The sequence below is a fragment of the Tursiops truncatus genome, chromosome 12 (assembly GCF_011762595.2).
Source record: "Tursiops truncatus isolate mTurTru1 chromosome 12, mTurTru1.mat.Y, whole genome shotgun sequence".
Classification (NCBI taxonomy): domain Eukaryota; kingdom Metazoa; phylum Chordata; class Mammalia; order Artiodactyla; family Delphinidae; genus Tursiops; species Tursiops truncatus.
In genome coordinates, this window is record NC_047045.1 from 76,253,224 (window position 1) to 76,280,629 (window position 27,406).

The 27,406-nt window shown below is 38.4% G+C and overlaps 1 protein-coding gene across 4 annotated transcripts in view; it reads right to left on the minus strand.

Moving 5' to 3' along the window:
• The window catches only part of RGS17 (regulator of G protein signaling 17), an 88,135-nt gene that overhangs the window by 9,463 nt on the left and 51,266 nt on the right, over positions 1-27,406 (minus strand). For 2 of the 4 annotated variants that reach the window (XM_019951711.3, XM_019951712.3), the window contains exons 2-4: positions 25,173-25,316; positions 7,727-7,816; positions 6,025-6,259 (exon numbers count right to left, since the gene is read on the minus strand). In XM_019951711.3, the coding sequence (XP_019807270.1) occupies positions 6,025-6,259; positions 7,727-7,816; positions 25,173-25,291 (444 nt within the window). In that variant the 5' untranslated portion in view covers positions 25,292-25,316. Of the gene's footprint in view, positions 1-6,024; positions 6,260-7,726; positions 7,817-25,172; positions 25,327-27,406 lie in introns of those variants that run through there. The other 2 variants (XM_019951713.3, XM_073789750.1) reach the window with 2 other exon arrangements.

The window sequence follows — 27,406 nt, forward strand, 5'->3', positions numbered from 1 at the left end:
CCCACAGGGAGTAGGAGACAGAGAAGAAGAAAAGCACGTGGCTTGCAAACATAAAAATACGCACCAGCAACTCCACAAACTAACTGGGGGGAAAATGAAATGAAAGCTAAAGGTTCAACAAGAGTATGGGGGGTAAAGTGGGGAGGATGAAAACAGAAATCTTTCTAGTGTGGTTGGGAAAACCTGGGTCAAATTGAATTAAATATTATCCTTGATAGATTTCCTAGCAATGGAGCCAATTCATGTAAAATAGGTCAGTATTGGCAAAAGGGAGCACACCAAGTTTTGACCCTGTCTTCCTCTTCTAGTCATCATGGAAATTTTGACTCTTTGGACATTTTCTCGGTGGAATTGTACTGAAGATGATGAATTACCACTAAAAGTCTTTTACTCTCATAAAGACCCTCCTAAGTCAATTAATTCCTTGAACAATTTTTTTACACATAATGATTTAATTTTTCTCCCATTTTTTCCACTTTATTTTTAATTTTACTGAAGCTGCTTTACTTAGGATTATTTTCTAAGTAAAATTCTGATTAATTTTTTTCTTTTTCCTTTATAAGTCCACGTTCAATTTTACCAATTATAGTTTTTGCCATTGGAAATGTTCTTTATAATTTTAACTAAATTCGGTCTTCTCACGTAAAATTTTACAGATCTGAAGGCTATCTGGTTTTCCTATCTGTTTTAATACACTTTTACCATGTGTGTTTTTAGTCATATTATTTTGTGTTGGTTATTTCTACTGAAAATAATTATAAATTACAAATAAGATTGATTATTGGAATGTGTTTCTTGGACCAAACATCACTGGTAGGATGAAGTGGAGTAACCATATTTCTGATGGCGTACAAATGATGGGAAAGTTAATCTTGTTTCTGAAGGAGAGTTCAGACATGTGGTTAAGGTTACTAGTTCTTATCGTGTCTCAAGTTCAAGTTTGGGTTCATAGAAATCCATAGTAGTATCATGAATGGAATACAATGGAATAACTCATCAGCGTATTGTAGCTGGAAGAGCATCACACTTGGAATCTGAAGATCTTAGGGTTGTGTTCTCTCTCTACCAGATATAATTCTAATATCCTTGTTTTACTTCTCTGAAAATCAATTTCCTTTCCTATGAAATGGTGCCATGTGTCCTAGAGGCTAAAGGATTCTTGTGAGACTTATACTGTAATAATATACATAAGACCATTTTGTCAACAACAAAGTTTAAGCCCAGTGTAAAGTAATAATAGTAATGATAATAATAATTGAGCATATGTATAATGACACCTCAAACCCAATGTCTTTAGGCTTTGTATCAACTTGAATTTTGCCTTCTCAGAGTGACCTTCCCTGACTAACCCTATTCTAACTACATCATTTGACCTCCACCCCCATCATGTTTATCACGATTTTTAGTTACTTGTTTTTGACATGATTTGTTTGTCTTCCTAAAATGAAAGCTCCATAAGGTATAGGCCAACGTTCACCATCATATCCCTAACATCTAGCCCAGTACCTGGCTCGTGGGAAGTACTCAAGAAATATTTTTTGAATGATAATATGCGTGCACAAAGAAAGGAATCTAGGAAAGTACAATCATGAGTCCTGTTTAGAAAAACTGATTTAAATTATTGGAAGTGCTAAATTCACATGATTTTGCACGAAGAAACATCTGTCTATGTGCACACATAGGCCACATGTCTTTCTCATATGCATTATGTTTAGATAATTCTGGTGTTTAAATAGGCTTTTTGCTTTTTTCTCCCTGATAGCAACTGGAAGTTTAGGGTGAAATCAGAAGAAGCAAACAGTTCCTACTACTATAAAAATTGTCATTCAGCAGAGCCTGAAAGTCATAGATTTAGTGTTTTTTTAGCTTTTTCCATTCCCACATTCTACAGAACAAGGTATCTAAGGCTGCAGAGCACTGAAGTGAGTTTCTTAGTGTTAAACAGATGGTTAAGTGGTGGGGCTGGATTACAGCCCTGGTTAAGGACAGTGCTGTCACTAGATATCTGAACACACATAGTTTTCTTCAATTCCAGTAAGTCTTACAGTTGTTTCAGCATTTATAGATATTTCTTTATTCAACAGCTCAATGCTGTTTAAGTTGGTCATAACTTTTAAGCAGACTTTTTATTAAAGTTCCTTATTTTGCTGGGTTTGTCTTTTCAATACTTAATATAAGTTGCCACTGGCATCTGTGATGTGCAAGCGTACTATTCGTCTTAAATTCCTCTTTATTACGTCCATTTGTTTTCCCTTTGAGGACAAAAAAGAAAATTCACTTTTGAAAGAAATGTTATTTTTGTCTGTTTTTAGATTTTTTTTTTTAATTTAAAATTTGGTCATTTCCCCTCTTGAAATGCATGCTATGCCGAGAGTGGAAGTTATATTGCCTCTTGGTTGTAAACATCTATTTTATAACATAACATCCAAATTATTAAAAATGCATATAACATGATCTTAAAACAACGAATTGTAACATTCAGCACTCTGGTTTCATGAAGGAAATATGCTATGTATATATAATTTTTTTTTTTTTTTTTTTTTTTTGTGGTACGCGGGCCGCTCACTGTTGTGGCCTCTCCCGTTGCGGAGCACAGGCTCCGGACGCGCAGGCTCAGCGGCCATGGCTCACGGGCCCAGCCACTCCGCGGCATGTGGGATCCTCCCGGACCGGGGCAGGAACCCGCGTCCCCTGCATCGGCAGGCGGACTCTCAACCACTGCGCCACCAGGGAAGCCCCAATGTATATATAATATTAAGAATGTAGACCTCCTTAACGTTTAACAAAGGGCAACATGATGACCCAATCTAATTAAAGTAAAATGAAAGTCTAGTGAAGAAAACTGAGGTTCTGGTTAAGAATAAAGTCCTGACAATTTTCAGTTATTTAGTTATTACCATTTTACAAATGATTCAAGTGTTCATATTCTTTAAAAATATTCTGAGTAGAAAAAAAAAAAAAATTCTGAGTAGAAACAGATTGTCTGGCTCCAAAGTGGGAAGTAGATTCCCAACTCCGATGGCCTTGCAGTGGTTGCTCTGAGCGCCATGTTAAGACAGGCTCTGAGGTTGAATCTGGGTACAGCAGTGAGGAAGACCGTGACTAACTGGCCATGACATTTGGAGGGGAGAATGCAGTAGTACCACAAGGGCCTTACAGCTGCCATTCTGGACTTGGTTTACTATCCTCTGTGCCCCTTTGAATTTTGATTTTTATAAACAAATCAACTGAATACCGAGGCCCAGAAAAAGTGAACTGATTTATCCCAGGCCACACAATTAAGTTGGAGCTGAGCATGGACTAGAATCTGTCCACCCGAGTGTTAGTTCAGTGTTCTTACTTCTATATAGTCAGGGCTCTCTGGATGGGACATGTGTTCTCTCCAGTGGTGGAAAACAAAACTTGAAGGGTGATAACACAGTATCACTAAACAGTTAGCAGTGTATTGTTGATTAGAAATGGACAAGTTTTTGCATAGAAGGTCAGTGAGATATAATATTTTGGAAAGGGCCCTGGGTTAGCTAGAAAGTGAGTGCCATTTTGGGAGTATATAAGTGAGTCAAGTCATCTGACTGGGTTCAAAAGTAAATATATCTATACGTGGGCTTAAAATGTAACTTCTTAACAATTATCTTTTATAATTGCCTGCTTTGGGTTTATTCAATTTTGCTGCTAAATAATAAGTGTAATTACTATGTTGACAGGAGAGCCATCAGTTGGCTAAACAGAGGTACTTCATACAGTCCAATCACTTAGATTCTATGTTGAGAATTATTTATATGTCAGCAAACAAGTGGCCAAATGATAAAAATTTGAATTTTACCTCTGCCTCTGGTATTTAGAGAATATTAAAGGAGAGAGGCTATTACACTAAATATTAGTCTATTTAGTTTAGGAAAGGTCATGTTCTTATTCAGGAAATAATATTTTAATGACTTTTTGGTGAAACTCATGTTCAAAGTAAAGAAATTTGGTTAAAACAAAACTCCATTACTTTTGCAAAATAATGAAAATCCAATAATTTATATTTCAGTAATCAATAACTATGATATCTCTAAACTGTGGCCCAGAGAAGAAGTAATTTTGTGAAAACTAAGTATTTTACAAAGCTCCATCAATGAGTGACATCTGAAACTCAAGAGCTGTGAGAACAGTGGGGAAGTGTTTCCCACAAAAACTTAAAATTAGAAAATGGAGACTGTAAAATAAAGGAATTGTATGTACTTAATATAGAGAGCACTTTTTCTACTAACATTGTTTTAAAATGGGACAGTCATCATTTTAAGAGGATACATAGTACAAAGGAATGGACTAGATAATTTAAACAATAATCATTTTCAAATGATACGTGTTACATATTTGGGGGAGAGAGATGGGATAGATAATCTTCCCAAAGACTCTGTAATTATGTGTACTTATGGACAAGAGAAGCACATCTTGGGGCACATTTGGATTATTTGATATATTTGCCACGTATTGCAATATTAAATAAAAATGAAGGTGAACTTAATATACTAATAAAATTCAAGTAGAACTGGTTAGATGCTGAGGTTCTAGAGAGACCAGAAACCTGAAGAATGTATTTTTAGGATGCAGAATTTTAATGGTGTTAGAAATACAAAGTGGCATCAGTAATAAATGTATTGAGGCTATAGAAAAATTTCTCCCCACCTTGTTTCTATGAATACTTTTTCTGTGTTAATGCAGGAAATAAAAATTAAGACAATCTTTTGTGTATCCAATTCAAGGTTTCTCATTTTGCTGAGACAATGCTATTGGAGTACTCTGGAATACCAATGGCACGAACGGATACATCTTTAAAAAATTACTTAGGTATATCTGATTAGAAGTGAAATAGCTTATATAGCATCCCAAGCACAGAGCTGATAGACCAGACGCAAACTCATCTTACAGATTTAAAGGTAAGGGCCGCACCAAACGCTGGAGGAGACAGATACCTGTCTCTAGGGGATGTAATAAACGTCCACGTGCAGGAGAGGGGTGTGGAGGATAAAGTCCGGAGGCAGACAGCACCAGGCCAGAACACTTAAATGCACAGGTAAAATCACAGTGGATTAAGAGAGACAGAAAAGACAGCAAGAGGGTGGCGTGCAGAAGAGAAGGCATTCTAGGCAATTCTAAGTTCAAATTCTGAAAAGCCCTGCTGGAACTCAGTCCCTCGGCACTTCAGAGGCCAGGCACACTCTCAGCCCCTCCCTCACCAAATGCTTGTTAACTCTGGTAGCGGGACCGTTTCTCAGGAGCAAACTGATTTTTAGAAAGCTAATGGAACGGTGTCAATCCGGTTGCTTGAAACGTTCCTTGTTTATCAGGTACATTCTGGCAATGGGAAAAATAGCTTGCACTTATAAATAACAGGAAAACCAGAACAAGTAAAATGATTGCCATCACACATCTCTCCCCCAAGAATATTAATGGGTCCTAAAGGGTCATACTTCAGTTCTGTAAAAATTCTATCATAAGCATCAACATGGCAGGGTTTCTTTTGTTTTCGTTTTTTCCCCCTATACCAGAGGTTTTCAAACTAGTACGTATGTGGAAAACTTGTTAAAGGTATGGACTCCTGGGCTCTAGTTCCCAAAATTCAGATTCAGAAGTCCTGGGTCAGCCTCGAGAATTTGCTTTTCAAACAAATGCTCCAGGTGATTCCTATACAGGTGATCTGGGGATCACACTTTGAGAAACACTGCCCCAAAGTTAAGTTCTTCTTTTCCACTTTAAGTCACGGCAAATTGTATTACCAGGCTTCCTAATGGTAGTTCTGAAAAGCAAGTAGACTATCACATGATTCAGCTAGAGATAAATGATCAAAGCATACTGGGGAGACCTAACCTTGAAACACGTGTTCAGGTAGCTTCAGGTAGAATGGAATATAGATTATCTACCCAGACAAGCCTTCTAGCTTGTCCACACCCCGTGCATTCATTACTCAATTTGGACAGAAGTCCTTTTAGGTTCATCCTTGGTCTAAGAAGCTCACATCAATATTTTCCAGATTTTTACCTCTTTTGGTGAGAGGATAGAAATGTAATCTTCGTATATCATTCTGGCCTTTTCTTCAATTACTTTTTTATTCTGCTCTTTCTTTAAGTCTTCACAGGCAAGCCAGAAGAGTAGGTTCTCTTCACTGTATTCTGTTCGGAGGAACTCTCTGAAGAGGTTTCTTCCTGCCGGGGCCTTCATCATCTTGTCAAAATTTTGAGACCAGGACAAGACTTCATCTGAAGTGGGGTTTTGGCTGCAGAGACAGAATGGGGCCGTTATCAAAAGCAACTTTGGTGCGGGGATGGTGAGCTGCAGATAGAAATGCCATTCAATTGCTGCCATCTAGTGGTCATTGAGACTCAGTCCAGCCTGACCTGGCAAACATCTGCCGGGACTGGGCTAGAGATTTCTGGGTCTTGACAAAAATTCGTGTAGGTACAAGCTATGTGTTAGGGAGTCAAGCATTCAAGTAGCAAGGGGCTACACACACTCTGCACGTGGTCATCATAGATCCCTAATGAAACTTGCGCATTTTTGAACCCAAACAATCGACTGCAACCCTATGCATTACTTTGAAAGGCAAACTGAACTTTTTCGTTTGCATCTGATGTAGATTTTCATTTCCAAGCCATAAGATACAGTTTCTCTTTTCATCTCTGGTCGCTGTCTTTTCCTTTTTCACTGAATCAAAATAAGAATACATTGTGTGCACTTGTCACATATTTTCCTAAACTTTAATAATTATTCTGGTAACTATTATGAGCGAATTGTTACCTATGAATGGAGTTATCACAATTAAAAAGCACAGGACAATTATAATGACATCAGGGACTTTTTAGATACCTATATTCAGGTTTTCAGCGACTACTTTCCTGCAGAAACCACCAGTTATTACTTCCTTTGCTTATACATCAAAGAAGTAAAGGATAGAAGCTTGGAGATTCTTATGGTTAAATTGGTCCTGATTTTGCTTTGCCATTCATTCGTCTGTTTAATAATTTTCCAACCTAAAATACGCTTGATCAAAAAATTCTTATATTTTATCTTACCTTTTTGACCAAATATTTTATATAGATTTGCTATTATTCCAAAATGTCTGAACTTCCTCGTTTGTTTTACAAAAAGTGTAAAAGACAGAAAAATTACTATGAAGCATCAAAATTAAAACCTTCTCGTAAGAAGTAGAAAAAGAAAGCACATATCATTATACAAATAATCTGCTTGTATTTTAATTCTATTCTGTGGATACTGCATTTCAACTTCTCAGTTTGGCGAAAATACTTAGAGTCCCTTCCAATGGAAATGGGACTGAGGAACAGCTGGGTGCCCTTTCTCACTGACTTAGGTAGTTCCATATCTTTTTTGTGTGTGTTTTAGACTCTTCTATAAAGATAACAACTTAAAAATATTCTCAGAAAAGGGAAGTAGAGAACTAGGGCAGTTTAGGGGGAGAGGTTAATTCATGTATCAATCATTGTTTTTTGAAAGGGAAGGATAAACTCAAGCAATGTTTTAGCTGATAGTTTAACAGAGCTAATAAAAAAAAAAGGGGATAAAAAGCAGTTGCAATCACAACATAAGATCTCCCAGACTAAGTATGCATTCATTTCACAAAACCATTTTGAGGAGTTACTGGGAAGCAAGAGATTATGTTTAAGCCTTGGGTAGATGTACACAGCACGTACATGCAAGACACAATTACAACGTGAATCACACTCACCATTCCTCTAGGACCTGGATACTCTCCATTTTTGTGGTATGTGTGGGTCTTCCTGCGTTTTCCCCTCTTTCTTCATTCCTAACAGTGAGGCTGTAATGTAGTATAACACTTTATTTTGTCGAGGGAAAACCAATTATTTAAAGAAAAGAAAAAAATTCCAGGAAAATATTTCATGGAAGAATTTTATTTTCAACTATGGGAGAGTATTTAGAGTACAAAAAGAGCAATACCATTTTTAAATGTTGGGTAAGCCCATGTCAACTAAAGGAAAGAGAATCATTATTTAATAAAATAAAGTAAATCATAACCTCAGAAAATGGATACTGTCATACATTCGGACTTCATCCATGCATAGTTCAAATTACTTAAAATCTCCGAGATAACTTACATGATTATATGCTTTAATATTTGATATATATCATTACATTACTCCTTAGTGTAATACCATTTTGATTTTTGGTTAGTTCTATCCATAGTTTGTTTTCCATTGATTTTTCCCCCATTGATTGCTAAAAAGATAAAGTGTATCAGAGTCTACAACAGAATTTGCTAAGTTCACATCACCCTTCTCTGCAGACCAGGTTTTCTGTCATCATTCCTCCATCCACTCAAGTTCGAGTGACAGGATTTATATTTGATTTTTTCTTTGCCCTTTCATCCCTTTAAGTAAACCTCCAACATCTCAAGAGGGAAAAGCCAGTCACTCTGAGGCTTTGGGGTTTGGATATTAGAGCATTGAGTGGGAGGCGTCTCTGTGTCTCTGGGACATAAATTTGGGAATTCTACAGGATGACAGGAGCTAGGATAATCCTATGGGCTTTAGTAACCCAGAACAAGAATAAGAATTGTCTGATTCAGGTAAACGGTAGCTGAGCAGGGTTGTGGGGTTCTAGGTGCAGACAACGTGATGAGGGGGTTGAGGGCAGATATTAAGAAGCAGGGCGGGGAGGATAACTCAGTGGCCTTGGAAGAGCTAAGCTACTGAATTAGCAAATTGATCCCTCTGTCTAGAAGCCGAGAAGCTTCGTGAGAGCCTGTCAGAGAGCAAAAGAAGTTAGATGATGTCTCTTTCAGTTGTTCATTCATTACCTGTTCAACAAAGGGAAATGGAAACTATTATTTCCTAGTACCTATTATGTGCCAGGCGCTGTTCTTTTACTTTAATTTTACTATCCCCATTTTACAGATGAGCAAAGTGAGGCACAGAGCTGTCTGGTAGGTTGGCCCAAAGGCAGGCACTAAATATGCGATATGATTGGAATTTGAACCCAATTCTCTTGAGCCACCCTGTAATTGTTATTATGAACCATGCTGTCTGATAGGCACTGAGGCAATAGAGTACTTATGTGAATGCAGAAAAGCGGCACCAAACATGGCTGTGGCTTAGTGCGCGAAAGCTTCCAACAATTAGCTATTATTGATCTGGAACATCCGGTAAGGGAAGAGGAGAGATGTCTCATTCATTCATTCATTCTCAGGTGCAAGGGTGAGGATGGAGAGAATGTAGCAAAGACGGGAAGGCAAAGGGGTCAATCTACAACTGAAAGTAGGACTAGATGGAAAACTTAGTTGCGAAATTGGACCACCTGGAGAAAAGAGAACTCAGTAGGAAGTGGAAAGGATTCTTCAGTCAGAAACAGGACACGTCAATGAAAAAAAAAAAAAAATGTCAGAGGGAAGTAAACTAAGTCCTCCTCTACCAGTTTATAGGGAACGTGGCAGATTTACTGGTGTAGAAAAGGAGAAACCTCTCACAAAGGTGGTATGGCCCAAGGAATTCTGGGAAGCAGAAACTATAGTTTGATTGTTACTCAAATGTCCAGAAGGCTGAGGATTGCTCTGCATGGTAGTCAGCAATTCCAGACCCCTCTCAGCCTTCAGCGTGGGGAGCCGCGAGGAAGCAGCGAGGGGGGATTCAGAGAGCGGCTAGTTGAGTCTCTGCCTGCCGAGCTGTGACTGTGTCTGCAGGTTAGGAATGTGTTGGAGGGCAGCATCAGTAACTTCTCAAAGTGTCTTTGAGTAAGAGTGCCTCTCTGGAATTTGATGTATTTCCGGTAATTATGGGAAAGTGGGTGGGAGGAGATAGGAAGACACCGTTGACAATATTCTGTGAAATTTCCTGGGAGAAACTAATGATGCCAAATGTATAAAATATGCAACTTGGGGGGTAAATCCTAGAAAGATCACATTTAAATAGGAAATTAGTACTCATTCTGCCAAGCTTCACCGAGCTCATATGTGTGTGTGCACATACTGAGGGACTATATAAAGACTGGAAAATGAGCTTGCTTTGCTGATTAAATAATAAACTCCTTGAGAATTTGTTTCAGTTACATTTCCACACAGTATCCTATGGAGCATGCCACACCAATGCAGGTATCCTTATCTGAAAAACTTTAAAACACAACATCGTTGAAAAAATGTGTTCTCCATTGTGTCTTTGCTGTGGAGCAACAAATCTGGAATCTACATACATGATTCACAAGTTTCTGAAGATGAATTCTGGCTCTTGTATCTGTTTCTGTGATATTTACAAACATCCCAAATGCCACCATATTAGAGTGATCATTATGAAATATTGGGTTGTGTTTATATCTTTGATTTCTACAGATGGTAAAATGTGGACACACATTTGTACTAAAACTACTTATAACAGACATTCAGTAAGTGCCTAACTGTTCACCGTTTCGTCCATTTCTTGATCTAATATTGGACACAACATTGCCCTGTAGAAGGAAACTGACCTTTAGCAATCGATGTGTCCTTTCTAATCAACTGTCCTTTAGGACTGTTCTTTAAAAATTGGTTTCAAAGTTTCCATTATCAAGAACCATTAAAATAATGCCATTTTAAGATGAAGAGAAATGGAGAAAATGATAGGAGACTTGGTGCTAGACTGTTTGCCATCTGTCTTAGGCATGACTAATGTCTGTCCCCAATTTTACTTGGTCCTGCTCTAAGTAATACAGTGGGTTCATTTAAGGTAATAAAATACAGGACATATTTGCTCTGGATCAACGTATATATATACATATGTGCTGGAGAAAAGCTCTAAAAGGAAAACATCAAGCTTAACGTGAGGGGTCATGTAGAGACGTGTTCTTTTTCAGTTTTACAATGCTTGTAATATTTTGAACTAACAATTCCACTTTTTAAACAACTAAAGCCATGAAGAGAACAGAATGCATATACAATGCTCACTGTGGGAGTCTTGATCAAAGCTGAAATATTTTATGGGAGAAAATTCCAATAGCCTACGCTAAGAATACTAAAATAAGCATATAAAATCTTATTAGAGATTGTCTCGAATAGTGACGTTGAGAAGAGAGAAGTACATTTGGTATACTTCAGAAAATAAGGAAATATGCCCTCTTTGTGTGTGGGTGGATTTTTTTGTTTGTTTACAGGGGAGTCTGGGCAGTGGGGTGTGGAAAACATTACCTACTGCCCTTTAACGAGCTTACCTACTGGTTCATCATCATGGCTATGTGTGGGGACTCTTTTGGAAGACAGTGTACTTTCAGTAAACAATTGGTTCTTAGGGAGAATCCTTGAAATGGTTGCAAATAAGACGAGAACTTTGCAGTAGCTATGGTAACTCTGGGGTAGAGGCTGATCACAAAACCACATATCTTTACACAAACACTCAGCTGAGGAATTAATAAATTAATACATTTAATAAATTAAGTTAAATTTATGCTTAAATTTAATACAGTATAACTGTATTATACTGTATTAAAATATAGGCTCAAGAAAGAACCACTGTCATTGGTAAAGACAATTCATTATTCTAATATTCTCACATTGTACTATCAGCTTTTCCTTTATATTTAACAATTCTACCTCAAATTTCCCAGTGCAAAAATGGAATCAACTTCCTTCAGGTTCTGAAAAAAATTGGTAAGTTATTCTTTAAATGTGTCATTTTTCTCAGTCAAAATACCATGGTAAAATAATACTACAGCCTTACTTAGGCGTCAACAACGATTTACAAATATGTATGAGACACCTGATTTATGCAACGGTGTCTGGGTTGGAAAGTCAAGATGAACAAGACAGAGGCTCTGAAACTGAGGAGCTCTGACAGTTACATAGGCCTCACAGAGCATTGCAATGAGAGTTGAAATAAATGTGTTTGCCAGATGGAGACCTAGACAAGGAGGATTCCAAGCAGAGGGGGTAAAAGCGTGTAGAGTTGTGAAAATGCATGATATCAACGCAGAGCAAAATGGACGAATCAGACGTTTCAGGATGGAAGCAATAAATTAGAATAGTCAGTGAGGTGTGGTTATGTAATGGGCCAAGAAAACAATGAAGTGGACTCCAAATCTCAAAGATATCTCCTTGATGACGATTTTGGTTTTCCAAGCTTTATTTTCCCCATTCATAATGGGGACAAAGGTAGTGACCTACTACACAAGGTTGAAAGCAAAGACTAAACACTTGTGACAAAAAGGAAAATTATTACACATGCTTAATTCAGTGGAAGGGCAAATTGGTGGCATATTAAAATGACAATTCCAAGTTTACCGAAGAGTTTTTTATTTCAACTAGAGGGAATAAAAACTTGCACCGTGCTGTTATTATAAAACACTTCCGCATACAACACCTTACCATTTCTTCCTCACAACAGTCCTGTAACGTAAGCAGGGGCTTTGTTATTAATCATTCCCATCTGATTTAAGAAAAAGCAGTCACCGAGGTTGACTTACTCGATACCCACAACTAAAACATATCAGGCCTAGCAATGGAACTCACACCTTCCGACGTCTTATTTCATGCTCATTTTCGCTGTGCAATGCTTCTTCTCTTGATATAGAAGAATTAATTGTGGTATTTTACCTTTTCACGTATTTAGAGAAATGGATTGCTCTTAAATGTCTGGAAAGGGTAAACCTCTTATCACAAACCCATGTCTGGAGGGCACAGCCCCTTCTAACAACATTACCCCACAGCTGCCAGTCTGTAGGAGGTATTGCCCAGAGGACTGAATATACAGCAGATATTGGCAAGGAGCAACTTCTTGATTGCCAGGAACTTGAGATTGCCAGGGAAAAAGGAGCTGTTACAGAAGGTTGACAACAAAACCTGACAAGGGGAAGAAGAGGTGCTGCCACTCATGACTCCAGAACAGATGTTGTTACTGCAAAGAGCATCCCTGGGACATACAACTCGCTCCCACTGGCAAAGACAACTTTGGGAAGAAGGGAAAGGAGAGGTGCACTGATGCATTGCTTAGAAAGGGCTATAAAAAGGAAGAAAAAAGGGAGCAGAAGGGGGGACAGTAGCCATATACGATCTACAATTTCAGACATATAAAAACTCAGTTATAATCAAACCTATGTCTTGAACCTCATCTCTTTCATTTCTACATTTTGGTAGAACAGCTTGGTTTTGAATAGGGTATGTAAGGATGGGAACGGTGGTTAGAAATGTGTGTCTGGAATGTTATACAACACTTGTCTCAAAAAACATTGCCCCTAGGGCTTCCCTGGTGGCGCAGTGGTTTAGAGTCCGCCTGCCGATGCAGGGGACACGGGTTCGTGCCCCGGTCCGGGAAGATCCCACATGCCACGGAGCGGCTGGGCCCGTGAGCCATGGCCGCTGAGCCTGCGCGTCCGGAGCCTGTGCTCCGCAACGGGAGAGGCCACAACAGTGAGAGGCCCGCGTACAGCAAAAAACCCCCAAAAATCATTGCCCCTAGAAGTACTCCTATTTTTCATAATCATGTATCATATATTATAAAACAAATGTTTCATTTCGTTTAAGCTTTTATTTCATAGATTTAAAGCCTATCAGAAGTAAAATAACCCGCTATTAAAAATCTGTCCACTAGAGGGCTATGTTGCCTTTATAAATATAATATTTTAATCAACTCAATAAAACTGAAAGTTTCTAAGTTTACCCTTATTTGGAAAAAAAAATCTATTCTTACATGTATGGGGTTTTGATAATTACATCTTTCTAAGGACTTTGAAAAGAGTCATCAAATTTTCGGTGAGTGAAATATACTCAAAAGGGATAAATTTAATCTTGACAGGTGTGCATAATTACACCCAGTTTTCCTTTTTGCTATTTAGGAAATGTTCTGGATACTTCCCGCCCTAGGTCATTTAATTTAGGGATACTTTAGTCTTAAAAAAGGGTCAGGCATAATCCTATTAACATCGTAGTTATCCTTTCCAATAATTAGCTGTTTGAACTCTAATTATGTCTCTTGCTGGGGTAATATAGATCTTGGGTGATACATTCTTAGAACAAATGAATTAGAAAAGGTTTTTAGCTACCAACAGGCAGGAAATTTTTTTGTTATTTAAAATGTTTTCAAAGAGCCACTGTGAAAGTGGATTCTCCAAACGATTTCAATCCCAGTTTGGGTTGTATGTAAATGCTAATTGCTTCTTTTGCTGCATGGAAACTGAAAACAAAATCACTTTGTCTTCTCATACTCGCCCTCTGCGCTACCAATTTCCCTCTATACGTGCTTCAGTTGGAAAAGATGGGTTTCAAAAACTCCCTTTTTCTATTGGTATTAAATTTTTGTTTCAAACTCTAAGCCATGTATTTTAAGTTCATGGATATTCATTTGGTTTAAAATGCCAACTGCATTTAGCAAGTTATAACCTGGTTAAAATCTGGATCTACTATGTCAGCTGATGTTCAGTTAAATAACCAAAGCCTCCTATTTGGCATATGTAGAGTTTCTTTTTTTCCGCCTTAACATTAAGAGAATTATAGGATTGAATATTTAGATGTACTTCCTATAACATACACCAATCCATAGAATCCTCTACTTCAGTTCTCAGGTTGACTGAAATCCTATTTTAAGCTCTTCCTTCAACCCACTGTAATTCTCCCTGTAAGTCATAATTAAGTTAGTGGATGCTTTTGTGGGAAAGCAAATATCTTGGATGCGAAAAAGCCAAATGGACTTTTATTTAGTTAGTAGACACTGTTATTAAAATGGCATGTAATCATCCAGATCTTTAAATGCATCAGTTAAGTTGGAGCTCAAGCTTCTAGCTTTAGTTAACTTGTGTCTCTGTTATAAAAAGGACAATGAAAATGTTAAAACCCTAGCAGTTGACTCAGAAAAACATCTGCTTGCTGGCAGGGTCACTTACCCATCCACCCATTCATTCTTCCCGGGGGATTTTCCAGTTACTGTGTGTGTGAGTATGTTTGGGCTGAGGTGGGAGCATCCTTGAAAACAACTATGATTGAAGGCAACAGTCCTGATCTGTGGGGAGACTTTATCCCAGGATGTGATGAACTCACATCACTCTGTGTATCAATGAGCGTGTGGTCTGTGCTCCGGGAATGCCAAGTTATACCTGTGCTGGTTCATGTGAGAGCTGGGGAGAAAGGGCCAGGGATACCGAATGCAGAAAACAGGTTCTGTTACATTAACTGACAACATGGAAATAGAACATGCTAAGCATACAGTGGCCAAAGTCTGGTAATTTCCTTTCAGCCTGAGACTTGCAAATAATATCTATCAATAAAGGATGATTCAGGGGTTCCTGAAAGAAACTGCACCCTAAAGTAACTGTTGTGAATCCCATCTTACAGATGAAACTAAAGCTTGCCAGACATTTCACAGTTATATGTTATGAGACTGAGATGCATCCAGGTCTAATTCCAGTGTGGTTTTCTTCCCTCCCCAGTGCTGCCTCTTGAAAGTAGGCTTTATATGAGGAAGGCATGTTATTAGAATTTGTGTGTAATCTTTAAATATGGCAAGACCACATCTATTTACAATGAAACATATGAAGTTATTATTCAACTGTTATGTAATTGGTCAATTAAAAGGGTTTTGTGCTTTTAAATAATCTATGTTTCTGTTACAGAAAAGTAGCAATGGCAGAAATTTGCTTTCTACTTAGAAGCACATGCTCCCAGGCATGAAATGTACATTAATATATACATTATATATATAATGTTATTTTATATATAATATATATTAATATATAGTATATCGATATCTGAAACAAAGATATGAATTTTATAGCATCGAAAATTATAATATTTATAAAACCCAATGAAGCAGAATTATTATACAATCAACTTCATATTTGCTAGAAGTGGATTTTATTGTCTTACCTGACAAGTAATTAGTAATTCTTGAGTGATGTCCTAAAACATCAGGCAGATTTTAATAGGTCTACCAGGCCTAGACCTAAATAAGTTAGGCTTAAAAGGACTAATAAAGAGTTCCACTACCAAATGTAAAATAGATAGCTAGTGGGAAGCAGCCACATAGCACAGCGAGATCAGCTCGGTGCTTTGTGACCACCTAGAGGGGTGGGATAGGGAGGGTGGGAGGGAGGGAGACGCAAGAGGGAAGAGATATGGGAACATATGTATATGTATAACTGATTCACTTTGTTATACAGCAGAAACTAACACACCATTGTAAAGCAATTATACTCCAATAAAGACGTTAAAAAAAAAGAGTTCCAATGAGAGAGATGAAAATTATTAACTTCAATAAGATGTAGCACAACTATGACATTTTATAGATAGGTTAGGGGTAGCAAAATGTCATAACCTCAGTTTCTGTATTATTATTGATTTGCAGAGGCTGGGATGGGTGGGCAGTTCTTAACCTTTGTCCAGATCGCTCATGTAATTTGGCCAGGATTTAGAAGGGCTGGATTTCACATTGTTTTAGAAATTGAATAATTTGCTTTGATTAAATCAGAAAGGGAACACTGGCTTCCCTCAACTTGAATCTTCACCCCCCAAAGATCAGGGTATCTCAGTGCCTTTGAAAAGGGCTGCACTCAGCAGCTTTTCTCTCCGAATTCTTCTTCCTCGTGCACCCTAAGGAGATGCTTAATTCTCACAGAGTTCACTAATAACTTCCTGGTAGGCCAGATGACAAGAAGTTTTATGATTCTTATCGCATCAGACCTCCTTCGTGTGTTTGCAACATCCATCATTCCCTTCTGTGTGAAAGTCTTTACTGTCTGGGCTTCTGTGCCTGCGCAGTGGTGTGTTTTGTATGTTACCTCCCAGACTGTCTAGTCTCTGCATTCTGTGTTTGCAGAGCTGCACTGCTTTCTCTTTAAAGGCTTTTTAAAAATTTTTATTTTTATTGGAGTATAATTGCTTTACAACACTGTGTTAGTTTCTACTGTACAGCAAAGTGAATCAGCTGTATGTATACATATATCCCCTCTTTTTTGGATCTCCTTCCCATTTAGGTCCCCGCAGAGCACTGAGTTCCCTGTGCTATACAGTAGGTTCTCATTAGTTATCTATTTTATACTTAGTATCAATAGTGTATATATGTCAATCCCCATCTCCCAATTCATCCCACTCCCCGCTTCCCCCTTGGTATCCATCCATATGTTTGTTCTCTATGTCTGTGTCTCTACTTCTGCTTTGCAAATAAGATCATCTATACCATTTTTCTAGATTCCACATATATGTGTTAATATACGATATTTGTTTTTCCCTTTCTGACTTACTTCACTCTGTATGACAGTCTCTAGGTCCATCCACGTCTTTACAAATGACCCAATTTCATTCCTTTTTATGGCTGAGTAATATTCCATTGTATATATGTATGGCATCTTCTCTAGCCATTCCTCTGTTGATGGACATTTAGGTTGCTTCCATGTCCTGGCTATTGTAAATAGAGCTGCGATGAACATTGGGGTGCATGTGTCTTTTTGAATTATAGTTTTCCCTGGATATATGCCCAGTAGTGGGTTTAAGGATTTACATTTGAGGTTTCAGCCTGTAGCTCACTGCTCTTCATGCTGGGCCATCCTTTTTATCTCCTGTATATTGTATGCTGATGACTCCCTGATTGTTATATATATCTAATATATATATCTAATCAAGACATGCCCTGCAAGCTTCAAAATCATTTCCACAGCTAATCCTTGGGTCCCACACATGGACCGAGCCCAACCCACCATCCTATCCTGGCCTAAACCACCTCCTGTTCCAGCGTTCTCTCATCTGATGGGCTTACCATCAACCCGGCCCCTCAAGCAAAGCAATGGCGTTATCCTTCCCTTCTCCTTTACGTCTACTGCAAATTGTTGACAGTACTTCCTTTTTCTTGAAACTGGAATCTCTCCATTCCTTTTAATCACCTTTCATTTTGAGCCCCTTGCATCTTTCACCAAGACTATTACAGAAGTCTTCTAACATGCTTCCTGTTTCTGTCCTGTCCTTCCACACAGTTTCCATTGTCTCCACAGGGATATACTTCAAACATAAAATGGACTTTGTCCCCTTCTCACTTAAGCATGTTCAGTCACTTCCCATAACCAAAAAAGGTGTAAAGTCTTAACGTCTTAATATGCCATAAAAGGCATTTTACTACCTGTCAGTGTGTCTCTAGTCTTCTATTTTGTCCTTCTTGACTTTATATCCCAGTAGTACTAACCAGATTTTAGCACTCCCTCCTGGAATCCTGGCCTTTCTCTACTACTAACTGCTACTACTACTAGTACTAGTACTGCTACTAACACACACACACACACACACACACACACACACACACGGGAATGAAGAACACGGTGCATAAGAAGAAATCTGGTGGTTCCCGCCACATCATTATGCTAATGATAGAAGACTATACCTGTAATTTTTGAGAAACAAAATCTGTGATACAAATTTCCATATTTTATAAAGTAGACTCAATTGGAAAATCCAAATTCCATCAACCATTCAACACCTTATTATTAATTAAACTCCTACTATGTGCCAAATGTTATGTTATAAGCCAAAATATACTTTTAGTTATTTTAAAACTTTAGTACACGTTTAGGAAAAGGCCCAGTGCCAACTGACTGATATGAATGGCTGTGAATTCCACTCTAAAATCCATATAGCATAATTTTACTGAAGGCCCTCACCTAGAAAACAAAAACGCATGTCAAACAGAAGGAGAGTCACTAGTATGAAAACCAACACAGTGAGCTGGGCGTCAGACCAGCCCCCCAAGTGTGCAGCCTTGTCCAGGGCAGAGGGAGGCGTGGCCATGGGGCTGACCAGCAGTGGCCCATTGCCAAGGTCATCGAGAAGCTCCACCACATCCTGCCCTTTGAGACCCAGATGGCCCTCACCCACCCCACCACGACATACAGTGCGTCAGCTGAGATGGAGAGATCCTCCCCGGATATGACCCTGAAATGACTCGAAGCCAACTGGGGTATGTGGGCCCGTGGACGGCACTCAAGTCTCAGTGCCAAGTGCTGTCCTTGGACGCGCTGCCCAGTCTCTTTGCCTACAGTCTGTTTCCTCCTGTCACTTTAGAATTCTGGGCTTCTTCACGGAGCGAGGCTCCTCTCACCATCCATCCTCTCCCCTCCTGAGGACCCATCTTTGTTTTCTTTGGAACGCCCTTTCCGTGTCAGAACTCTCCTACATCTCGACCTGGTAAGGCCCACGTCCTCTCCCCGCCCCACCTGGCGCTCCGTCTTTCCGGGGCGTCTCCTCTCCACTCACCACAGGGCCAGGCGGGGGCTGGCTCTTGCTTGCTTCTAGCTGGAATTAATTTAATCTTCTTTCTCCATTCTGTTTTGGTTCTTTCTACTCTCTTAAATGAAATTGGGTATAATATTTTCATCTAGTATTTTGTTTTCTTCACATCCATTTTTCCATTGATGGTCTAAGCACTGCAATGTGACACTCAGAAAAAATGTACATTTACAGTAAATAGAGTCAAAAAGGAAGGGATAAAGAAGATGTGGTTCATATCTACAATGGAATATTACTCAGCCATAAAAAGAACGAAATAATGCCATTTGCGGCAACATGAATGGACCTAGAGATTATCATACTAAGTGAAGTAAGTCAGAGAAAGACAAGTATTGTATGATATTACTCATTTGTGGAAACTAATTTTAAAATAAATGATATAAGTGAACTTATTTACAACACAGAAACATACAGATTTTGAAAACAAACTTATGGTTACCAAAGGGGGAACATAGGGGGGAGGGATAAATTAGGAGCTTGGGATGAACATACAAACACTACTATATATAAAACAGATAACCAACAAGGACTTACTGTAGAGCACAGAGAACTCTACTCAGTATTCTGTAATAACCGAAATGGGAAAAGAATCTGAAAAAGAATGAATATATGTATATGTATAACTGAATCACTATGCTGTACACCTGAAACTAACACAACATTGTAAATCAACTCTACTCCAATAAAATTAAAAAAAAGAAGAACGGTGTGCCTTCCTTGGAAAAGGGTCGAGGCATTCTGTTGGCAGAGGCAGTTTGAATCTTAAACTTTTCTGGAGGGTGACCTAGGGAGTAAAGCAAATGTTCATGTCCATGTTCAGTTGCTTATTGAGCATTTGTTCCCTGTCAATGTAGAGGCAGGGAGAATCTGGTGAAAGCTAATGACATCAACAGTACCAGGCAATAATGAGCATTCAATCAGCTGTAAAGGAGTGAATAAACAAGTGCATGACACAGAGATGGTCCATGGTGCCAACGTCCACTTTTTGGTTTTGTGTATATGGCCTGGGAAACCTGGGTTCATTTTGGTACATGTCTTCTGATTGTGTGCCTTTAAAAGATGGTGTAAGTTATAGAAACTACTGACAAATTTTACCTATGACATGGTGAGATAGAGTTTTCAAAACTAGAATTCTTTGTAAGTGATATTTTTGATGGTCTGGTTACACGTCCTTTGGAAATCCTATGCAGATAAGTTGTGCTCCCATGTGAGATGAATCAGGTCTCTGAGGGTGACAGCTAGAGAAAAGACTGCTTCTTCACTGGTGCCTTAGATGAAATGATTCAACTTGCATGTGTGAGTAGATTTATTTCCAGGGGGTGGTTTCTTTACCATGGAGCAGACGCAAATTTTGTTCTTCCTTTGAAAAAATATCCTTTGGCTTTTAAAGCATGCGTTTTAGTGTTTCCACTAGCAAAGAGCTAAAGTGTGACAGTGTCAGAGGATAAAATAGGACATTATTTTTGCACTGTTTTGAATTATAGAGGCTGTGGTACTTGTTAAAAATGGAGGGAGGGGCAACCAAAAGTATGTTTATGAAGGGCTTAAAGTTTACTTAGATCTGTTCCGTGGTCTGGAAACTAATGTGTCAAAAGGGAGATAATTTTAGCTTTCACAGGACTATTTAATGTAGTAACGTTCTGGCCAATTTCTCCTGAGAAGAATGGAGACCATCCGATGCAGTGGATGAAATCTTGTAGGCAATACATAGTAGCGCATGAGATTGTGAATTTCATTTGAAAAGTGTTACTTAATATAATTCTTGAAGAGTTTGCAAAGTAAAAAGCTTTGGAATCAGTTCATATCCAGCCTGGAAATGAAAAGTTTGGAAGTGTTCTCTTAAAATGGACAAAACAATGGACTGGGATGTTAAGAGACTTGCATTTTAGTCCCACTTCTGTCGTTAATGAGCTTAGTGACAGTAGGCAAGTCTTCAGTTGCCTTATCTGTAAAATGAGACACAAAGTTTTCTGAACATTAGTTTTTAAGTGAGGACGTTTTTTTCTTCCAAACAAAAGCTTATACACTAATCTAGTAAGTAAAGTAGCGAAAGAGAGAACCTATTCCCTCGGAAACTGCAGGTGGCGAGCCTAAGGCTGCCCCACCCGAGTGATGCCCTCACCACCATGCAGCAGCATGAGAAGCCAATGGAACGTTTTGGAGGCATGGTATCTGAAGTCTGTTGAGTTCTCATTTTTTATAAGTAAACAAAGCAATCTGTTTTTCTTGCTAGGACACCCCCGGGAGCAATGAGGAATTAAAGCAGAAGTGGATTAGCACCTAGAGATTTCCTTGAAAAAAATACTCTGAGTTATTTTAGTTTAACCTCTGATGTTAGGAGAGGAGGGTTCAAGGGACAAGTTGGAAATTACGTTTAAGCTTTTGGAAGCTCTCCCTTTCTACGTCCTTTTTGTGGCACCTTGTTTTGTGAGCACAACGCAATTTCTGGTTTCCGACACACTTCCACAGGTGTCTGAACTACCTCATGGATTCACGCTGTTGGCAGTTTTGCAAGGATCCCGCATCTTTGAAGGGTTTCTTTCTCATAAAGAAAAGGGAAGAGGGTTAACAACCTGAAAAGGCAGGTCATTCTCTTTGAATCCTGATATAAGGGGAACATTGTTTTGACAATTCTGAATCTCTAGACACGTGATCTTGACAAAGCTCTCCTGGCTGGGAACAGCTTTGCCCCATGTGTAGAAGGGCTTGCAAGCTTACAGACTGTCTGCTTGATGGCCAAGACTCGGGCATCCATGACTTATTTGTGTAACACAGGTTAAACGGTCTCAACCTCATTCCTTTGCTTTCTCTTCTTGAAATGGAGGGCTCTGGGGAGAAAAGGGAGATAGATGGATTTGGGGAAGGAAGTGGTTCCTTGACAGGGACAGAGGACATTGTGAAGTAATCCTAACTTTTGAGATTTTTGAAGGAAACTGTGGAACTATTCAGCAGTTATGTATTTATGATCTGTATCACCACCCAAAATAAAGCATAGTGGTAATTTTATAAAGGCAGGAATAAATTTAAACATGAGAGAGGAGCTGATGATGAAATATGAATGAGAAATGCAAATTTGAGGAAAATACTAAGTTGTTTTAAAAACCCATCATGTGAGGCTTGAGTGAGGTATTTATATTTATTACTAGATATAGAAATTTATTTTCTTAGCACTCTATTTCCTTAAAAGGAGGTAAAATCAGCTACATGGCAACTATTCCTATTTACGAATGACAGTTACTTCATACTTTTATTTCTAACTTTTTGTCCCTAAATTACATTTTTTTTAGTGTTTCTTTTTGTTATACTCCTTTTCCCTAGCCTGGAAAATTTGAAGAACATTGCTTTCTTTCTTTTTTTTTTTTTCCACTCTAATAAGACTTTACAATTTTTTTTCCCTAAACTCAAAATGCAAAAATTATGATGCTCTAAAAATGCATGTGTAAAGGACATCTCCATTTATACTGAGATAACAGAGTTACAATTAAAATGCAATTTAACCTTCCTTCTTGTTTTTTAAAATAGTTGCTTACGTTAGAAATGACCTTACCTATCATTTATCATGTAAAGAAGGCATACGTTTACAGACTCTGCGTTTTATGGCCTGGACTTGAGTGTCCATGACTCATTATTAGCAAACATAGTTCTTAACAATACTCTCTCGTCTAAAACTAATAGAACATGCATCCAAGGCACCACGTGTTTAGGGTCCAAATACCTGTTGCCCTAGACGTGTGGAGAGTTAATGCAGCTTCCAAAAGCTGTTTTGTTCTCCATCCATAGTCTGTGTTCTGTGACAACCTGATGCTCACGAGCTCACGTTGACTATTTTGTTATTTAATGTGCACTTTAAGAATCAATAAAAGCAAGTCTTGCTAAATATCTGTAGGACAGATAAAAGCAAATCTCACTACACATCTGTTTGACAGCAAATATTGCACAAAAGACCTTCAGCGTTTGGTGTGTTAATCCTGAAGCTATTCAGAAATAAGTTTCTGCAGGCAAACAAAATTATATACTAATTACTGGAACATGGCGCAGAGCAAGTGAGAAATAGAAATATAATCCCCAGCACGATGTAACAATATATTTGTGACCTTTCATATGAAGTTTAAAATAAAATAGTTTTCCTTTCCAAGATAATTTTTTGTATTGTATCTACAAGCTGATCTTTAAAATAATATATACATGGTTTGGAGCCAGGTCTTCTTTAAAGAGATTTTATTTTCCCGATATGAAGTGTTCCATAGCCCAGTAACTAACTCTTATTAAATGCACACTGTGAGTCAGGCACTGTTCTCAGCTTGTATGGGTTTTACTTCATTTAATGTTTAAAGCAATCTTATGAGGTAGGGATTCTTATTACTGTCATTTGATAGATGAGGAATCTGCAGACACTAAGCAACTTGCTGAAAGTCAAACAAATAGTGAAAGAGATGAAGAGTTGGAACCCAGGCAGTCTGACTCCAGAACCACCATATTAAGTCACTACCCCGTATTTCACAGATTAAGACCAGAGCTAGCTGATCTTTTGAGGAATGAGAGAGAAAAATATGACACAGTTGCATTGAAATAGTTCTCTCCTCTAGGACTCTGTTGCCTCCATCTGAAATGCTGAATTTGAGGCTTAAGAATGAAAGAAAAAGGAATCGTACATGACTTTACCCAAAAAAGAATCATCATCTGGGAAGCAATTTTGATATCTATAAAAACTACTTTAAACGTTCCAGACTGCTACATTATCGGATGGTTTTTCTGGAAATGAAGTTTCCTAGAGAGCTCAGAGCTTGTCCAACACCAAGGCTGCCACGGGAGCATTACATATTTCATCTTCTCTTTTGGCCACTGTGGTAGAACATTATGCCGCTATATCATAACACCAACCATCATAATATGGACATTGAGAAACTGTAGAGATCATGTGTGAGAAGATGACTCAAGCATCTGGGCCTTTCTTTAGGGTTTTGAAACAGGTCATGGAGATCCAACAGACCACTGCTAACCCAAAATATCCACCTGTGAATTGGATCTTACAGTACCCGGAAACGTGTGGTTCTATGGAAATTCCATTAAGTCTAGCATCCCCCCGCTCCCGCCCCGAGGAATCTCATCTTTGTAAATCTCAGGACTCTGGGTCTCACTGATTTTCTTATTTGAAGACTTTGGGAATTTGGAACTAAAGCAGGTTTTCTAAGGTGCCTGAACCATGGACATTTAGTACGAGACAGGACCTTGAAAACCAACTTGTCTGACTTGATCACTTTGCCGGTGAGAAAACCAAAAAGCAGAGATTACAACTTTGTCTGATGTCCCAGAGCCTGTCAGGGACAAAACCGCAATGGAAAGCAGGTTCTCTGGCTCTAAGTTCAGAGTTTTTAATGAACTGACTTGGCCTTCATACCCATCATAGCCCCTGGCCTTTTAGATCTGTGGACATGAGTCTGTGGCGCTGCTTCTTCTGTCCTTTTCAGGAGTCTGTGGCTGAAGTTGCCACCCAACTCTGTGACAGAACAATCAACACCACGTGGAATAGCAGAGAACTAAAACACTACCCTGAATACTACATACAATACTACTAGAGGTTATATTAGTGTTCTTGCACCTTCTGTAACATGGGAGAATGTTGTTTACTGTTCAGTAAATATATAGCCGTAATCTTATCTTTACCCATACCTTTAAGAAGCATGGGTGGAGAAAACCATGATATAAAACAATTTTTCACTCTTTACCTTACTACCAATTATATTGTAGATTTTGAGGAAATATGATATTTTGCTTATGGAAATGTGTGCATTAAACCAACGATCGTTTCCAGTAATTCCTACTTGTAAAGGAAGAAAAAAAGACAGATTGAGAAGTTTCTATGGTCCCGAGAGCTGACGTGCAGGTTCACGCCAGTTATGACCCAGCTCAGGTGCGGTATCACACAGATAAGAAGACATACCAGGAGCAGCTGCAACAACAGCACCAACAAAAGCAACACGTATTGTTGGGCCTCTGGTTTCCAGGTGCTTGAGACACAGCAGGTGTTTCTTCATTCTGTGACTGTGGCCTTTTTCGCATTTCAGCTACTGCAGTGCCCAGTTGGCTGAAAGAAGAGAGAAAACATAAGGTCTGAAAAAATTATGAAAAGGGTAAGTCGCCTGTGCTGAAGGAAGCATAATTTAATTGAGGGGTCAGGAAAAGATAGTTTGAGAAAAGGTAAAAATGAATAAGCGTTAGCAGTCAAGTTGAAAATTCCCCAGAAATTTTTTAAGGCGAACATTCTAAAAACTTTGGGAACAAACTTCTACCATTATCTGCTACATACAATCTTGGTAAGTGTTGCCACGTAATCAGAATCAGTTGGCAAGGTAAATATGATAAGGTTTGAAAATTTATTTTTAACTTCCTTCTGTACTCAAGGATGATTACACCTGCTTGCCTTTATGAACGCCTTTAAATGGTTATGGGGGTATGAATAACTCGTTTCTCTGTTCTTATTTACAATACAGTTATTTGAGCTTTACAAATCATTGCTGCAAGGTTTCTAACTCTATAACATGGTGAAGAACAGTTTGTTTTTCGTCCTCTCTCATCTCCTTTTAAAACATACAGTCTCCTTTTTGGTACTCTGGCTCAGCGTCCAGGGGCCTTCTCTTGATAGTATGGGCAAAATGCCTTACTCTGTGTTAGGTGTCCCTGTAGCAAAGGCATCACCTCCCTGTCCTGCACTGCTCAAAATTTATTTTCATTTAGTAGATAACCGTGGAAAGACTAAACATTTATCAAATCCAGGAGAATCACTTTGGTGGAATTTATATATCATGGCAGGTAAGAAGAATACTGAGGTGCAGGCTGCCCTACCTGTGACTTTACAGATGCAGCCAAGTGAGTTGCTACAGACTTAGAAGACCAACACTGATCTAGGAGTTAGTTGGTGATAAAAAAATCAAGTTTTATTTAGTAGACTAATATAAAATTTAGCATGAACTTTTAGAAAAAAGAATGAATTCTACTGAGTAATATTTTCACAAATACACAATGTATGTAAATCACACATATATATTGTCATACGTATGACTGAGAACAATACTTGTTAAAAACATAAAGTACTTTGAGCTTTTTTGGCATTGTGAGCTCATGCTTTAAAAAATACATTTTCAGTTCTGAATACAATGATAGATACTTTAAAAAATACTGTATTCTTAAAAATAAGATAAACATCTCTTTAGACCAGAAGCAGATGAGAAAACCACAATGGTAGATAAATGGGGGTAAAGTCACAGTCATTTTGTAATTCAGGTATGGGAACAGAAAGGTGCAAAGGTTCCAAACTCTAGTGGGGTAAAAAATGCTCCACTGTGAGTAGTGGGAGACCAGAGTTCAGACCGGAGTTTTACCTGAATAAAATCAGCAGCTGGGTTTCTGCCACTCATAAAAAGATGCTAAAAAAACTATCTGTACCATCAATGGTACCTAGCTGCAGGAGAGAGGGGATGCATAGAGAGCCAATGAAACCTGACCTAAGCCAAACAGCCCACAGGTTCTGTGACTGGGCCAAGGATGTCTCCAAAGCCATTCCTGGATGGGAGGAAATCCTGAGATGCCAGTGAAAGAGCTACTTTGGGACTGAAGGTCTTGGGGGACTAGTGGAGACAACTAAGAAGCATTATAAAGAGTGAGAGCGAGAAATACACCTCTTACTCAGTGTGTTGCCTGAAAGCAAAAAATCCAATTAACACTAAAAACAGAAAACCAACTCAACAGTCATGAAATGAATATATTCCTGAGCAAATGCAAATAACAGAATCATCCAAAATTAGTGTAATAAACATATGTTTAATATAAACAATGTGATAAAGGAAAAAAGTGTTCATATAAGAGAACAAGAAATTATAAGAACAAATATAGGCAAAAATGAAACAAGAATAGACAGAATGAAAAATGGAAAATATAGAAACAAAACACATAGCCATTAAAAAGATTCAGATGGAATAATAATTTCCCAAAGCCACCCCCAAGAGAATAGGTGTCAAGGACTGTACCCAGAATCCAGTGAAAAGAGATAAAAAGATGAAACATAAACAAGGGAATTGAGACAAGCATAGCAGTAGCATTGAAAGACTCCCCTATGTGTCCAACAAGATTTTCATCATCAGTAGAGTATTAACAGAGAATATTAATGGGAAGTATTTT